This window comes from Athene cunicularia, assembly GCF_003259725.1.
Source record: "Athene cunicularia isolate RWA chromosome 19 unlocalized genomic scaffold, athCun1 chr19_part1, whole genome shotgun sequence".
Taxonomy (NCBI): Eukaryota; Metazoa; Chordata; class Aves; order Strigiformes; family Strigidae; genus Athene; species Athene cunicularia.
In genome coordinates, this window is record NW_020799124.1 from 9,320,326 (window position 1) to 9,337,448 (window position 17,123).

The 17,123-nt window shown below is 43.9% G+C and overlaps 1 protein-coding gene across 1 annotated transcript in view; it reads left to right on the plus strand.

The window, feature by feature from the left end:
• RCC1L (RCC1 like) overlaps positions 1–16,464 on the plus strand; it is a 16,728-nt gene extending 264 nt beyond the window's left edge. Inside the window, exons 2-12 of the mRNA XM_026861867.1 lie at positions 3–237; positions 1,061–1,190; positions 3,688–3,816; positions 4,696–4,762; positions 5,860–5,911; positions 8,078–8,162; positions 9,152–9,333; positions 10,801–10,885; positions 11,934–12,107; positions 13,411–13,496; positions 15,115–16,464. Of these exons, the coding sequence (XP_026717668.1) occupies positions 3–237; positions 1,061–1,190; positions 3,688–3,816; positions 4,696–4,762; positions 5,860–5,911; positions 8,078–8,162; positions 9,152–9,333; positions 10,801–10,885; positions 11,934–12,107; positions 13,411–13,496; positions 15,115–15,192 (1,303 nt within the window). The 3' untranslated portion in view covers positions 15,193–16,464. The remainder of the gene's footprint in view (positions 1–2; positions 238–1,060; positions 1,191–3,687; positions 3,817–4,695; positions 4,763–5,859; positions 5,912–8,077; positions 8,163–9,151; positions 9,334–10,800; positions 10,886–11,933; positions 12,108–13,410; positions 13,497–15,114) is intronic.
• Positions 16,465–17,123: the final 659 nt, after the last annotated feature.

Sequence of the window (17,123 nt, forward strand, 5' to 3'; positions counted from 1 at the left end):
AGGGGCCTGGCCAAGCCGGCGGGTCCGCAGAGCGTCCGGCAGCTGAGGGAGGCCGAGGAGGCCGCGCCGGTGTTCCAGTACGCGGGGAAGGCGGCCAAGCGGAAGGACCGCGTCTTCGTGTGGGGCTTCTCCTACTCGGGCGCCCTGGGCGTCCCCAGCTTCGTGAAGCCGGACGTGAGCTGGAAGAAACCGCGGCGCATCCAATCCACGCCCTACCGCCTGGAAACGGAGGAGAAGGTGAGCCTGGGGGCGGCGGTTCTGTTCTCTCCCGACAGGGTGACGCTGGCGTTGCGTCGCCGACACTGGCGCAGCTCTGTCCGGGCCGGCTAGTCGTCTCCTGACTGTGAAGGGCGGACTTAAAGACTGCCACTTTTTGGTTTTGTTTTGTTTTGTGTTTTTTTTTTTTTAAATTGATACAGCGGTATTAATCAGGATTATTTTGGTATAACTACAGAATCATACTACTTGGAAAATATATATCTTCTTTTGTCAGAGAAATAAGACGTGGACATTTATCAGAGAAAATGGGCCTCCTTTTCAGTGGTTTTCATGGCTGCTCTCACCTTGACGAAATTAAAAGCTTGTATTGAAAATCATGTTATTAATTTCTCTGCATGTTTCAGTCATTATGTTCTGCTGTCCAGTTCAAAGAAGGTCAGAGTTTTTATACTGGGCTTTTTTGGTAAAAGGAGTAAAACAGAGGAATGTTATTCTCTTAATATCTCTGTGGGTTGGTTTTTTTTTTTCTTTACTGCTATTGCAGGTCAGCAAATAGGTCTTCCTGTTGTGTTTGAGTGGGTCCAAAATAATGCAAAAATAAAGATGTAGACACACAAAAAACTCTAAAGCAGTAATGTTGGACTTGAGCTTACACCGTTGTGCTTGTCATTGAAGAGTGTTTGATCATTTTTGCGGAGACCATGCACACCATGAATTTGGGCCATATTTGGATCTAGTTTAATGAAGGATGAATGCTGTTGAACAAATAGTGTGGGGTGAAATTTGTTTTCCTAAACTGTTACTTATAACGGAATGTTGTGGTTTTTGTTTGTCTTCAAAGATATCCTCTGCTGCCTGCGGTTACGGATTCACACTGCTGTCCTCTAAAACCACAGACATCACCAAAGTGTGGGGCATGGGACTTAACAAGGATTCCCAGCTTGGATTCCAGAGAAGCATAAGAGATCGAAGTAAGGATTGAAGTGTTTTAAAGACTTACAGGGGAGCACTACAGGATACATGTGTTGTGGGAAACTTGGTGTTAGAAGACATGAAAAGTGTCCAGGAGGCTTTGATGCGAAGTGCAGGGCTGTGGTGTTGTTTGGGGTTTTTTTAAGCAGTTTTTTGGGAACTTAGCTGTGGTTTTGTGTGCTTTGTAATTGGTCAGGGCATGCATCCATTCTGTGCACTGCACCCACATTCTTGTCTAAGGTAACTAAAATCTAAGTAACTGTTTATTCTGTAGAACTATGTGTGTATGGGTTAAGCCGTTGGTTTGAATCGCTATAGTTTGATAGTAGACAATGTAGTGGACTAGTTAATAAAATTATTTTGACAAGATGGTTAGCTCGATTCTTTTGACTTTGCACCTATGAACTAATTTCCTTTCCCACAGAGATTTTTATACAGTCAGTGGAGATTTTTGTGAAGCTGTAGGGGTTTTGTATTTTAGTACCAAATTGTATTTTGTATGAAGGAAAAATCTGTTATTTGGTAATTCTGTCTTATACCAGGCTCTCAAAGGCATTTAAACACATTTAAGATGATGATTTCTGTGCATAAAGTTGCCATCTTCCACCTAAGACAGGTAGAAAAAACACAAACTTACTTCCTTTATAGAATGGCTGTCTCTGTTTGAAGACATTCCTCCATAAACAATTGGGGAAAAACATGTTAAAAGGAGTTTTTTCTCTTCCTAGTCTGTCTATAAAAGTGTAATCCATTAAGGTATGGTCCATCTGATATAGGCAAAAGATTAAACTTTGTGCAGAAGCAAAAGAAAATTGCAGCTACTGTGCAGAATGCTGAAGTTTACAGTGGTGCATCACTGCTACTACACTGTCCAAGAGTGTGTGTGTGTGCTTAAACACCAGCTGTAAATTGAAGGGTCCACAGAAGCCTCCACTCACGTCTGCTTTTAAAGGTTTCAGTTCCTGCTGTCTTAGTTCTGTGCATGCTGATGTCTCAGGAGTATCTTATTATTTTCTTGGTTTTCATCTGACCTGCAGGTTATTTTTGACAGAGAATCCAGAAATAGGTTAAATAGTTTTGCAGTTTAAGTGCCTCTAAGTAAGAAAGCATTTCGTGTTTGGTAGGATCTGTGGAAAGTCTGGTGCAGGTCGGTGAGATTGCTACTGCTCCATATTTAACTTCCCACAGACGAGCTTCCTGTTGGATGTGCAGCTCATTACTCATTTTTACAGACTTACTTTGGTACCTGCTAGTTTCAGCACTGTGCCCCTGTAGATGCTTTGTTTCCAGGGGAATTTGCAGTCTTCTGACTTACAGATGACTGTATTTCATGCCCTAACTTCAGCTGTTTCTAAGCTAAACTACTGTTTTACTCTCACCCTCCTCTTCCTTAGCCACCTCATTGCCTCTCTTCTCCAAAATCCCTCAGATGTCAGTGACAATTGCCACAGATCCCAGTAGCTTATGTTGCTCTGCTGGAAGGAACAGAGAGAGGGAGGAAAAGTTTTTTTGCTTTGCGACTTCCATGTCTCCTTAGACAGATACAAACATTGCTGCCTTTTGGTTCTGCTGTATTGCGTGGCAGGCTCCTAGCATTCTTGTGACGCCTGTCCTTGCATCATGTAGTGTCTTACTGTAAAAAGGTATGTGTAGACTTTCTGGGTTTGTTTTAATTGAAAGCAGTGAGTACTTGTTAAAGCACTGCTGTGTGTGAGCAGAATACTGCTTTGGGTCCTCTGGGATTTGATTTCACTTGTTAGAGTGGCTTTCTTTGATATCAAAGCTTTTTTATCTCCCCTTAACCTTTTCCCTAGTACTGATTTATGTTTTGCTGTTCTTTTTTTCATTTTTTTTCCCAGTGGACCGTAACTGATTATATATTCTTCAGGTTACTAAATCTTCTTTTTCTAGTACAGCCTGTCATTTTCTTTCACAAACGTTAGATCTGTTATTCCCTATGGAGCCAAGTTAGCTGATGTTCTTGCATTCGTTTTTTCTGAAAGGTCCTTTAATCTACTGTTCTTTAAATATGAAGCCCTAAGATTTTTTTTGTTCACCTTTCATGCTGTCTTTTGGTGATAGCTGCTATTGTATCTTGTTTGCAGTATCCCTCATTGCACAGACTACTTAGTTTGTGCTTGGTGTTGAGCTCTCTAGTAATCCAGCCTTATTCGCTGAAGTTGTTGAACATATGGCTGAAAGCCCCTGTTTCTCACTTCTGTCCACCTGAAGCCTTAATAACATTCAGGTATGGTGGATTTTTGGTTAGGCACTGATTATTGGCTTCAACCATCCTTACAACGTTTAACTACACCCCACCCCACCCCGAATCCTGGTCAACCTTTTACTTTGGTTAGTATCATGGCTTTCTAAAATTGTATCTACTTTTGTAACAAAGTAGAGGTGAGCGTGCATATGTACAGCAGGATGGGCAAGTATATGATGAATTTGCTTTGTGGAAGCTACTGACTTTAACATTTCTCTCTCTTCCGTAAGCTAAGGGCTATGAATATGTCTTGGAACCATCTCCAATTCCATTGCCGCTGGAGAAGCCGCAGCAGACTCGAGTCTTGCAGGTGTCCTGTGGGAGAGCCCATTCCCTGATCCTGACAGATAGCGAAGGAGGTATAGTATCAGTTGTGCTGCTGACAAGGGACACCTGACTATGTTTTTATTAAAAGCTCCAAAAAAGATTGTCTGATGTCCTTTAGAACTAGACCCCAGATGGGCTGTCTGCTCTGTCGATGTGATGCAGGCAGCTGTCAGCCTTTTTGGGATTGCTCCCAGCAGGGAGAGCCCTGAGCAGATAACTGTGTGTTGAGCTCTGCTTCACTCAAGCTGTAAATGTGTTGGAAGCTTTTTCTCTGCAAGTGTTGCAAAATATGGATTGTTTATCTAGCCCAAGGCCTTGTTTAAGTGTAGTCTATTTGTCTTGTTCAGTCAGACGTGTTCTGGAATTCAGTTTTGGATGGCTGTGCCAATGCTCCTGTGTTACTTTCGCCTTGAAGCCCCAGAGTGCTACCTTTATAAAAGCAATTAATTAATAGGCCTTTATACAGAAGATCCTGTGTTTGAATTGTGCCTCCATGTCTCTGGGAATTCTCTGGTACAGTGGCTTCAGTGCTGTGCTGAGCGATCCAGTGCTGCTTATCAGTGGGTGAGCTGGTTGGTTGGTTGATTTAACGCTCCTGTGGGAGCGCTGATCTATTTCTGAGTCTCCTTGGCAACGGCAGGATGAACTAGGCAATTACTGAAAAACAGCCAGTGGCCTCCAGGTACCGCTACTGTGCCTGCAACAATATTGCTGGGATATTGTTGACAGAAATGGATTCAATCACTTGAATTTAAGTGAACTTGGTTTGAAGAAAGCTTATGCCAATTTTTACAGTACTATATTCTACCTTTTAAGCTAAGGACCGCATGAAAATGTTTTGTGTACCTGAAAAGAGGCTTTCAGGGAATTGGACAGTAATAAAACTAGTGCATCGTATTATTGTTTTTCAGTTTTTGCAATGGGGAACAATTCTTATGGACAGTGTGGCCGGAAGGTTGTTGAAGATGAAACTTACAGGTGAGAATCCAAAGATCCTGAACTCCCTTAATGTTAAGAATGTAATTGCATGAAAACAACCCTACAGCAAAGCCTGGAGGACTATAAGGACGCCATTTAAGATTGATGAGTCTGAGAACAGGCTTATGTGCTGCAGGCATCATATAAAACCAGGCTGGGCACTAGCACTCTTCTCACCACATTCACAAAAGACAAAGATGTCAGCATGTGACAGTTTTCGCAGGGCATAGTGAGAAAACCCAACCTTCATAAATAGCTTGAGGTAATTGGTGTTAGTAGTTGGTCTTTCTCCCTTTAGCCTCTCAGAGTGCAGGTGCTATTTCTGAGGGTGTTAGAAATGCCATTTAATGATGAAAGAGACATCCTTTTGTTGAATCTCTTTGCTGTGACTGCCTTTGAATCTGTAGTGCTTCTCCTTTGCAAGCTTTTTGTGGGCCACACCAAAGCATATTCTTAAAATGCTCTGTAAAATAGTAGTGATGTAAGTGGATAGTGGGAATATGTTGAAAGCTACTGATCCCCTGGCAGGGCCTAGAAGAGATCTTGCACATTGCACTATCTGTGATCCACAAGACTTGGCCTGTGGAGTTTAAGAAAATAGCTGTAGTTTAGCTAGCTTTTTTTTTTTTTCCTTGATACTGGAATTTAGTCATTGGATTGTTCAGAATTCCTGTTTTTGTGAAAGAATGACATCAGTGTTAACACTACACTCTTTGTGCTCTGGAATATCTGGTTAATCTCTGGTTAAGTCTAGTGTTTCTGTAGGTGCTGCAGTATTATCTAGTGTCTGTGCTCATTCTAAACTAGGAAACGTGTTTGAGGATTGCTCCCAGCCCCGATTCCCATGAGAGGTTATATTTAAAAAGTGACAGTTCTTAACTTCTTAAATAAGAGAATCCAAAAATGTCTTTCCTTCTTTGTGCAGTAATTTTACAGTGGAACTATCCTCTTTGAGTGTATCAGAGAACACGTGAAAGAATCTCTCTTGTAATAGCTAAGTGTCTTTCAGTAAAGACAAGTCTACCTTCACATTTTTTGGTTGCAGTCCTGAAATCCTCTCTGTTGTCTCTTCTCGGTGGTTGTTTGGTGGTGTCCAGTGAAAGCCATCTAATTCATCAGCTGAAGGAGTTTGACAGCAGAGTTGTTCAGGTAAGAGGATCGTCTGAACTGAATTCTGAAGGTGAATTGAAAACTGGCAGAACAGCTGAGGGTGGTAATCGTTGGCACGAAGACTAGTTGAATGCCAGTAACTAATGCTGTATCCCAGGGGTCAACACTAGGTCCGATCCTGTTTAACATTTTCACTGATGATGTGGATGGTGGGGCAGAGTTGCAGATGATGGAGGACTGGAAGGAGTGGCTGATACACCAGAGGGTGGTGCTGCCATCCAGAGGCTGGAGAAATGTCATGAAGCTCAACAGGGAAAGGGAGGAACAGCCTCAGACACCCCTGTATGCAGAAAGGCCTTGGGGGTCCTGGTGAGCACCAAGCTGACTGTGAGCCAGCAGCGTGCCCTTGCTGTAGAGAAGGCAAACGGTATCCTGAGCTGCATTAGTGTAGCCAGCAGGTCAAGGGAGGTGGTCCTTCCCTTTTACTGAGCACTGGTGAGGCCACACTCAGACTACTGTGTCCATTTTTGGCTTTCCCTGTACAAGAGAGACATGGACATACTGGAGAGAATCCAATAAAAGGCTGTTAAGGTGGTGAAGGGACTGGAGCATCTCTCCTGTGAGGAGATGCTGAGAGAGCTGGGACTGTTAGCCAGGAAAAGAGAAGGCTGCAGGGTGTGTCTTGGGAATGTGTACAAATGCCTGAAGGGAGGGTGCAGAGAGAAGAGAGACAGGCCATTTCCAGTGGTGCCAAGTGACAGGACAAGAGGCAGTGGTCACAAATGGAGACCCTGGAGGTTCCCTCTGAACATCAGGAAACACTGAGCACTGTCACAGGCTGCCCAGAGAGGTTGTGGAGTTTCCCTCCTTGGAGATATTCCGAAGCCACCTGGATGTGGTCCTGGACAGCTGCTGTAGGTGACCTTGCTTGAGCAGGGCAGTTGGACCAGATGACTTTCAGAGGTTCCTTCCAAACTCAACCTGACTGTGATTCTGTGATGAAAAAAAAAAAAAAAAGGTATACAAATCATTCAGTTGAAGCTCTTTGGAATGGCAAGGTGATCTACTATGTGGTTTCTTACAAAAAACAGAAGGTGGCATTTTGCTCCATGACTCTGCAGAGCAGTTAAAGGCAATGCAGGGTTTGAACTTACTGAAGAATTTTGGAAATGCCAACGCAGCTTTTATTTGCACAGCAGTGAGGTCATTCCGATGCCTCATCCCTTCCTGTCCTGATTTCCTGCTCTTGTTCCCCTTTGTCGCTTTTATATTGCTTGGGAATTGTTTTATTTTATCTTTCCCATTTCAAAAGTAACCTGTGAGACTGTCCCTAGGGCAGGTTTTTAGGAGAGCAAGGGGCTGCAGGGCAGCAGAAGCACCACTGAGTCTGCATATTTCCAGGCACTGGAGCAGTTCACTGGTGTCTGTGCCTCTGTAGCAGAGCTCTGTGGGCAAACATTGCTCCTGTTCCAGGCAACGTCCTAGAAAGCATTTAGGTCCACATGATGAGAGTGTGCTATGGTACATCCTAATAATGTTTTGAATTAGGCTTGTAAACTTCTGTTTGGATTTTTCTTTTTTTTTTCTTTTTTCAAGGGGTTTGAATAATTGGTACCTGTTTTACTTTGACAAAGTTAGATGCTTAATATTCTTGGTAGTCACTCTCTTAACTTGTGGATTAGATCTGTTTAATCTTTGACTAATACTTAATGTCTGTTTTTGAAGATCCTGGCTTTAATTCCTGCCAAGCCTGTGGCAGATATGATTGCTAGTTCAACATAAATGTCAATTTGAGAACAGATGTGTTCCTAGAGCACTTACATGGCAAAGAATCAATAGCAGTTTGTAGCTGGCGTTGAACACCATGTGGTAGCACTCTGGGAATGGAGATTTCTTATTTACTCTTTGCTGTTTTATTGTGTTGTGCTGTTGAGTTGAGCTTTGTGTTAACTAGGCCTTGTTTTTGACCTCAGAAAAAATTAACTGCTTTCCACAAAGAAAATTCTGCTGTTTTCTGTGCTGTATCATGCTGTTCTTAGCCTTCCCTGTGTGTACAGCTGTGTGATTGGGCAAGAAGGGTCAAAATCTGAGCTGATGGGCATTGTAGAGGTTCATCGCTCAATTTGGCTGCCAGTAATGCTTTGTTAAATTGATTCTGAACACGTGGCCTTTTCTGACCACCTCTGATCTTTTGTTTTTGTGCAGGTTGTGTGTGGGCAGGACCACAGTCTGTTTAGAACCAAGAAGGGTGCAGTCTATGCATGTGGATGGGGAGCCGATGGACAAACAGGTAGGAGCATTGCAGTGAACTGGTGACTATAGCAAGCTGCCCTAATTCAGAGCTTGCGATGGATATTTGTCATGCGTGTGTGGACAGACAGGGGCTGGTGTGTGCAGCTATGTGCAGATGTTCTCAATACTTTTGGGTAACCAAACTGAGACAAACCAGTTCACTTTTAGAGGAGCTGTAGGATGCCATGCTGGCAATCCAAGCATGCAGTCTGAGGAGAACATGTCTACTGTTTAAAGCTTGTGGAAGTGACAGGGGAAGGTTAGCTCCCTGGTTCTTTGCAGGCTTTGCCTTCCCAATTCTCGTTTTAGGGTCTGTTTTTCTTCTTGCTTCTTTTGAACTGACAGAGACCTTTGGTGGCTACTGCCGTCTTAAATGGGATCTCTGGCCAGGCCCTTTTTCTAGTGTCTTCTGCTGTCAAAGAACTACCTCACAGTCCTCCTGCTGTTTAGTCCTTCCGCTGCTCCTGAAGCTGGGTTCTTCTCATGGTTCTCTTGTGTGGACACACTGTAGCCCATCTTGTTTCTGGCCTCTTTTCCAGGCAGCTCTGTGTCATGTGAAGTGTGTGCTTCCCATCCTCTTTTGCCACTTCTGATGTTGTCCAAACTGATGGCAGTGTGCTGTCACTGATGGCTCTCCTTGCAGAAGACAGGATGCAGCTGGTTTGTGAAACTTCACCTTGTTGGGATATCTGCCTGACTTGCTTACTGCTCTCTCCAACACTTTGGTCCATGCAGACAAGAGAGATGAGACTGTCCCAGATGTGGTTGTATAAAGCTGTTTTGTACTCTAGAGAGGTAGCTTTGGCTAGTAGAACTGGTGATTCTGACTCTTTGTCCATTGAAGCTGGTAGTTAAGAGATAGAGACAGAAAGATTTCTTCTGGAGGAAGGGTGATTGGGTTATAACGTGACAAAACAGTCCTGTGTAGGCATTAAAAGCATGTCTGGAAAAAAATTCTTCATCATCTCTCTACTTTTTTCCTTTCAGGTCTTGGACACTACAGCATCACCAGTGTTCCTACTAAGCTATGCGGTGACATTACTGGAGTAAACATTATCCAGGTCTCTTCCTATGGGGACTGTTGTCTGGCTGTTTCAGATGAAGGAGATGTCTTTGGTTGGGGAAATTCAGAATACTTGCAGTTAGCATCTGTCACTGAAACCACACAGGTCAGTCAGCCTGGGGGCGTGTTTTTACATGTTTCAGTTCAGCTGCTGCTCACAGAGTTAAAAATTACACACTTGTCCCTGCTCTGGGTTCTTTTGACAGCGGTATAAATCAGTATAAACTAACACCACTAGCAGGCTGGTTTTACTTATGCTTACAAAACCAATCTGCCTGAAATGTTTGTATAGCTTTAGGCCAGTATGTTTCCCAGCTATTTATAGGCAAAGGCTTGTGTCTCCTTACCCAAGTTTGTTAGTCTGTTATAAAGGAAGAATACACCCTGTGTTCTCCTTTCCCCTTTGCATGGACTTTGCACCAGATTAAGATCCAGCTTGAGTGTTTGTGCTGGTTTCAGGACAGGAATTTGTCTTTTGGCTGGCTAGTCTAGAATTTTGCGTGGTCCTGCTTTGAGCATGGTGCTGGTACAGATGACCCTTGGAAATCCCTTCCAGTCAACCTGTATGTTGGTGAATTTTTTCACGATCAACCTTAATAGGTTTATAGCCATGTCATAAACAAATATCAGTGTCTCAACAGGTAAAAGGTTTTTGGAGCAAACTTATCTGGGGCAGAAATGTAGTGCTGATTTGACACAGCATTGTAGTACTGAGGTAATTAAGCAGATGGTCTCCTCTTACAGTTAGTGTAGGAAATGGAGTCAGGGAATTAATTAATACTCAAGCTATTCTTGGCAGAAGGCTAAGAGCAGACAATTGCATTAGTATGGCTTTAGTAAAACACGTACCTTCGTTTCCCATGCCTTTCCTGGTGTATCCTTAATGAAGGGCTAATTACTGAGATCCATAAGGCCTGAAGACAATGACCAGGTTAAGTAGTGTAGGTGGTTTCCTGGCTGGGTGTTCAGTGAAGGTCAGAGGGGTCTGAAATGGATGAAGGGCATGTTTGCCGAAGCAGGAGTTTTAGGTACAATATCAATAAAGTCCAAATTGTGGTAAGCAGAGCTGGATATTATCTGTGAAATCTGAGGCCACTGTTTACATGTGTTAAGCTGCGTAGGCTTCTGTTGTATTGAAATGTACCAAATAAGAAGGATTATCTTTGAGTGATTTTTTTCCCTAGTATGTTCAGAAATGCCACCACAGACCAAATTTTAGTGATCTTGTCCATTGTGAAAACTTGCAAGTGTGCTTGCTTACTGACTTGCCCATTGTTTGACTCAGAGCCAGGGATATAAGCAGCTGTTAAGCATTCCCAGCTTTGTTGCCATGTATGTAAGCTTTCCAGTGGGTAACTTTTTCCACTTTGTCCACACTCTCAGCCTTAATGAATTTCATGTAGTTTTTTTAATCTTGGGAATTGCATTCGTTCCTTCATTCAAGCAATAGAGGTTGTTTGTGTCAGGAATTCAGTGTATGTAAGCTCTAACCAGAACTAGAGGAGAAGTTATGAATGTGTGTCTGGTCTGCAGTTTACCTTGTCTCTAACAGCTCTCTTGCAATCTCATACAGGTGAATGTTCCCAGACATTTGCCGTTCAAGATTGGGAAGGTAAAGGAGGCTGCGTGTGGAGGGACTGGCAATATGGTGCTTACGGGTGAGTTCACTTTTGCAATCGTCCTCTTTAGTGCGTGGCCATGCAGTGGGTCGATTGTAACATCATGGAGCAAACATCTTGTTTACTGGAAACAGGAAAGTACTGTCATGAGGAAAGCTGGGAGAATTTAAGAATGTACCAGGGGGTTATTTTCACTAGCCGCAGAGCATTACTTCCAGTATGTGCTGTCGTGAGCACTTATGCAAACTAGAACAAGAGCATGGTTGCTGCCTCTGGTTATGATCTTGTTTGCTGATCACACGGGCAGTGCGTGGCCCATAATGGAGATGGATAAAGGGAGGAAGTAGAGCACTTGAGAGAAAGAAGAGACCTTCAGACTGAATATAAATCTGACATGTAGATAAATCTTGATAAACTAGGTTAGAAAGCAGAGAGTTCTGAGAACAGTGAAACTCTGCAGCAGGCTCCTTGGTGAATGCTGCTTTGGATTGCCAGTGGCCAGGGGAGCACAGCTTAAAAGTCACTGAGTAAAGGAATGAGGCAGAGGATTGTACTATCATGAAGGATCATTTCAAGGAAGACAATCATATGTGTGATGCAGTTGTTGTGATGACAAGACATTTGAGCTTCTAGCATGAAGGGAGCAGAGTAGCAGACATGGCAACTTACTCTGTCTTCCACTGTCCAGCTGCTGCCTTTCCCAGGCACCCAGTTTAAGGCAGAGCGCCAGGCAGAGTGACTAGCCTACTGCTGGTTTGGCCATGCCTCAAAGGAAAAAGTGGTGATAATAAAACACTCAACCTCTGTCCCATCAGTCAGTAGGCTGAAGTATTTTATCCAGCCCACACTGCGTTGGCATTATTTCCCCATGAAAGTTTTGCCTGTGAAGCTTGATCTGCTTGCACAACTTAGGAAAAAATTAAGGCATTTGGATGGGAATGCATTGTTTGCAAACTAAATAATCAAAAGGTGCTAGACTGCTCTGGGAAAAAGGAAAATATCCCTTTGGATCTGATTAACTCTTGGTCATGGTATGAATTTCACAAGCTCAGACTTTCTTACAGAATGTGTTCTTATTGTAATACAGAAGAAGGAAATGTTTTTGTCTGGGGATATGGAATTCTTGGGAAAGGACCAAACCTAATAGAGACAGCAGTGCCAGAGATGATCCCACCCAGCCTTTTTGGCTGCTCAGACTTCAGTCCGGACATCCGTGTTGCTCACATTCGCTGTGGACTCAGCCAGTTTGCAGCACTTACAAGTAAGTTTCTAGTTCTACTGTCATGGGAAGTCACACTGCCATGTTATTGGCAGTTATAAGAAAACAAAAACCGCCCATCTTTCTTTAAACTTAAAGCACACTGGAATGCAACAGGAGGGATGGGTAGCACATTTACAGGTGTCAGCATGGTTTCTACCATAGTTATTTCACTAACTTGTGCTTTAATTAAGAAAGTGTTATTCTTCTAAAGCAAACAAAAACTTTCTCTCGAACAGGAAGCCTGAGATGGTTTTTTCATTTCCTTCTACAGAATAAGTCACTCAGTTGCACTTTAAAAGCAGCAGGGAATTGTGGTAAATAAACTTAAACTGAGTTTAAGTCAGAGCTAGGTGTCAGGGTTTCTTGGCTTTTCTGACCAATTGAGTTAGCAATCAGATGGGAAGACCTACACATTTAACATGCAAAGGGTATGATACACCCTGTACTTGATACCAGCCTTTAAATGGTTTTGAATTTGACTGTCACCTAAAAATGGGCAGCAGAGGGCAGCAGCACAGAAAACCCACATGCTTGGCAGCAAAAGTGATAGTTTGCTAATGAAAAGTGCCAGATGCCAATGTGCTTGGTCCTTCTTGGAGAAGTGGTCTGCGTGACACTATCATTCTGGTTACAGGGTGCTTGTAACTGGTCTCCCCCTGGTACTCAGGAAGTGTTAGAAACTTTTCTCATTAAATTGTACTTACAGATGTTGTTTTGATTGTCTCTGCTGTGGGGCTGATCTGAACACTTCCAAGATCTACATGTTTTGCTGAGGAGCTTAAAACTCTTCAACTGTGAACACAAGTTTTTTTCTTTTCCCCAGTTGTCATTAGAAGGTCACTCTGTCAGGCAGCTGAGTAACCAGTCCCCAGGTGACAGCCTAGGACAGATTTTGCTGCCTTGCTTACCCAGTTTGCTGTGCTGATAGCTGATGTGGGTCAGCTGTAATTGTTTAACTTCCAGCATAAATGATTCACTTCACCACAAATGATTCCCTGGAATCTCTTCTGCTGCACTTGTTCTTCAAATAAAATTCCAAAGCAGGAGCTGTAAGAGGGGGAAGGAAAGACTTGTGCTCAGGACTTGCTGCTTGTCCTGCTCATTAGGCATAATTTTCTCCAAGCACAAGCACATTTATTGTACTTGGAACTAAACTCAGTGCCTTTCATACTGCATGTATAGCCCTTTATGCTCCCAGAAGCACTGTAGCTGCCACACTTGCCAGCAACACAAATAGAATTCTTCCTTTTTAATGACTCTGTCCTATTTTATTCTTTTTATTCTTTTTTTTTTTCCTGTACAGACAGAGGAGAACTGTTTGTATGGGGCAAGAATCTAAGAGGGTGCCTGGGAACTGGAAGAATGGAAGACCAGTATTTCCCATGGAGGGTAAGGATGGTAGTGCTAAGGCCAAGAGTATGTTCTTTAGTCTTTGTTAACCTGAGGGCAAGAAACATGATTTGCAGTGTAGTTTTGTTGAGTAATTTTGAAAGAAGTGGAAGCTTAAGATGACTGTAGAACTGCTTTGTTTTCCAGAGGTCTTTGCATAACCTGTTTAGGGATGGAGTTATTCAGGTTTCTTTTTTTTTTAGTCTGCTATTTCAGTACTGACTTCAGATCCCAAAGTGACATCTGGTGCTGTGCCATTACATCTGACCTGTTCTTATCTCCTCCTGTGCACAGTTAACCTGCTACCCCTTACTGCCTCTTTCCTCCCCTTCTAACCTGCACTTCACTTTTGTACATGCTGCAGAGAAAACCACGAATATCGATCATCTGTGACCCAAACTCAGGTGAACATTTTGGTCATGGTGATCAGACTGCAGTGGCAGCAAATCCACATAGCAGCAGGCTTCCTTCCCCTGCTCCTCTTCCAAGTCAAGCAGCTGTGGTGGTGGGGCACTGCACTGACTGTAGTTACAGTAGGAGATCCTTAGCCACTGAACTGTTTTCATAGCTGTTTCGCAACGCTTCCAGTTCCACTCCCTTCTCTCAGATGGCTCTGAGAGCCAGACTCTGTGGGTGTAGAAGAGTCTTTGGCTCTGGAGTTCAGCACTCAGCCTAACAGATGTTCCCAGTCTCCATGAGGGCCAAGTAGGAGAGGAGGGAGGCAATCAGTTGGACCACCCTGGAGTCCTTTTCCATGTGTCTGAACTTGCCGTGGATGTGTTTCTTTAGCATGCTTTCTCCTTTTTTTAAAAATGAACAAAAAAAGACAAACTTTGCAGCCTTTGCCTAAAATCACACTGCTGTGGCTGAGTGGAGTTTCTGAATTCACTAAGCGTGGCACATCCAGGTTTCCCTCAGTGTGGACGTGGAGGGTTATGCTCCCTTAAACAGCCAGCTCCTGTCTGACAATAGTACAGCAATGTACCACAGCACAGCAAGGGCAGTTACCAGGATGTTTGTCTGTGACCTCCTGCCCTAGAATTAGCCATCTCTCCTTTCCCTTAACTCTAAGGAAAAACTTGCATTTGTGGCCTCTGCTTTCCTTGAGTTTGAAGTCAGCTTTAAGTGAAAGAGCTGTAGCTACACTAATGAGTGAGCTGGGTCTGCTTAGCATCAAAGCAAAAACTGCCTTAGGCCGAGCTGAGCTTTTGCCTCGTTCCAGTCCTTGCCCATGAGAGGAGAGGCAAATCCTTGTGGTGCTTGGGCAAATCCTCTTCCTGCTGTCTGGATTACGCTCTCTTTGGTCATGCTGTTTCTGCTGCTGAACAGATGGGCTGAGGCTACAGTCTCCTCACTGTCTGCTAGTGAGCCCTCTCTCTCTGTCCTTCCAAAGGTTTATGTGCTTCTGTGAAGGGGGAAGGGGAATATTTCACAGCTCGATACACAAGCATGTCTGGTGCTGAATCTTGCTTTCTCTGGGTTTTCAAGATGGCACTTTCGTTGGTACAAGTCCCTGTGAAACCAACTGGCGTATTATCAGAAGGAGGATGAGAAATAGGAATTATCGGGGACAGAGTACCAGCTTGAGAGATAATCCACTTTTGTGTGTCTGATCCAGGTGACTGTACCCGGTGAGGTGGTGGATGTTGCCTGTGGAGTTGATCATATGGTAAGCATGGTTAAGTCTTTTACCTAGTAATATTGCTGGGCCTCAGCACGGTGCTAACAAGACGGGGGGACTTGTTGACGAGCTTCTTGGAAAGGAAGACTCATCCCATGAAGCCAGACAAGGAGTGACTGTGAGCAGAGACAGCCATAGCAGTGCCCGGGTGCGTTGTCACCTCTGCATCGTTGAAACTCTCTGGCCTGGCTCCAGGAAGGAAGTACGTTCCCTGAGGAGAGTGGAAGTGCTCTGGCACATTCATGATGAGATCCTGAAGAGTCTGAGGCCCAGCCCAGAGCTGGTGAGTACCTCTGTGCCTAAGGATGAGGAGCATCTTCCTCGGGGAAGACTTGGCACGAGATGCAGTCTGTAGCACAGGACACTCATTTATGGACGCTTTCCCTGTCACCAGCTCTGAGCTGTCAGCATTGGACTGAGCCAAACTATTTCTCAAGGGAAAGGTGGGTTTTTTTTAATAACTATTTTTTATGTGGAAGAAAAACCATGCTGGTCGTTGGAGCCCAGCGCAGCTGTCCTTAGTGGCCACCACAGCTGCACTCTGCGCAGACCACTCTCCATGCAGAAGCTGGGTGTGCAGCCCGCGGCCTGGAGGCAGTGGTGTGCTCTCATCCCAGGCTGTGGCCGGCTTTCCCTGGGGGATCTAAAGGCTAAATGCCCAAGGAATGTCTTTATTAAACTGGAAGAGTGAGAACCAGTGTGCAGGGCAAAAGTACTGTTAAGTAAGACAGCATGGAAAGGTAAATCATAGGCTGTCTGTGCTGCCATTGCTGTGGAAGGACAGATGGAGGTAGGCTGGAAGCAAAGCTCCCTCTTGGCTCCCTGCAGGGTCGGTGCTCAGGCAGGGGATGTGACCAGCACTCACTGCTCATCACCTACTTTTGTCTTCATGTGCTGATCACAAATCACTGCCTTTGATTTTTCTGGAAAATCTCCAGGGGTATGGTGGCTCTCAGCTGCAAGGAGCCCTTTTAAATTAGCCAGGCTTTTAGTAGTGCCTAGCAGGGGAAGGAGTCTTAATGGGCAAGAGACAGAGTCTTGTTTCTTGGAACCTTCTTAGCAGAAAAGTTGTGGTGAGCACATTTAGAACACAGTAAGCTGATGGAGATGGGATGCAACAACTGTATGTACCTGAATCTCACACTGAAATGTGGGAAGCTGTCTTATGAAATACTCCAAACATCAGGCAGATGTTTATATTATTTCTGTGTGGCATACTTCTACTGTGTAAATTATTTTGGTAAAATCTGAGCTAATACGGTTTTAATAAAGTGATTATAAAGTCTTTATCGGTAGTAATGAGAATATTCTTGAGCTGTGTCTTGCACTCTGCACTTAAATACGCATTTTTGTTCAGTGATGTGACGGAAAACTTCTTCCAAGTCAGCTGAGCCACCTCCACACCCGCAGGACCAATGCCGTTGTAGGCAGGCACTGTACCCACGGACCCAGGGGACACTGCACACTCACATTTTGGCTCCATTAGCTGACATTCTATATCGAATCTGTTGTGTAATTAGCAAAAGTTGGGGTAAACTCTACCTTGATGAAATAAGTCTTGAAGGACTTTGCATAAAATACAGGAAAGGTGAAACAAAGTACGCAAAGACAGAGGCGTACAAGTAGTTGTTACTGTATAACAGGTATTGCCATGGTGGGTTGAGGCAGAACAAGCAGTAAACTACTGTTAAATTGTGGCAGACCTTCACTGCTGTGAATTGCCTTTAAGTTAACTTTAATTTATACCTTATTCTACATGTAACTTGGGCAACTTGAGCTGCCCAAACATGTCTTGTTGGCCTTCTGGGAGTAGCTACGCGCTTTTAACATGAGGAAGCTTATTAAAGCATTGAAAACCTATAAAAAGCTATGGTAAGGAAGGTGTTAGTTTCCTGTGTGGATGTTGCTGTTTGAGGAGGGCCGCACAGGACGGCTGGTTAGTGGGG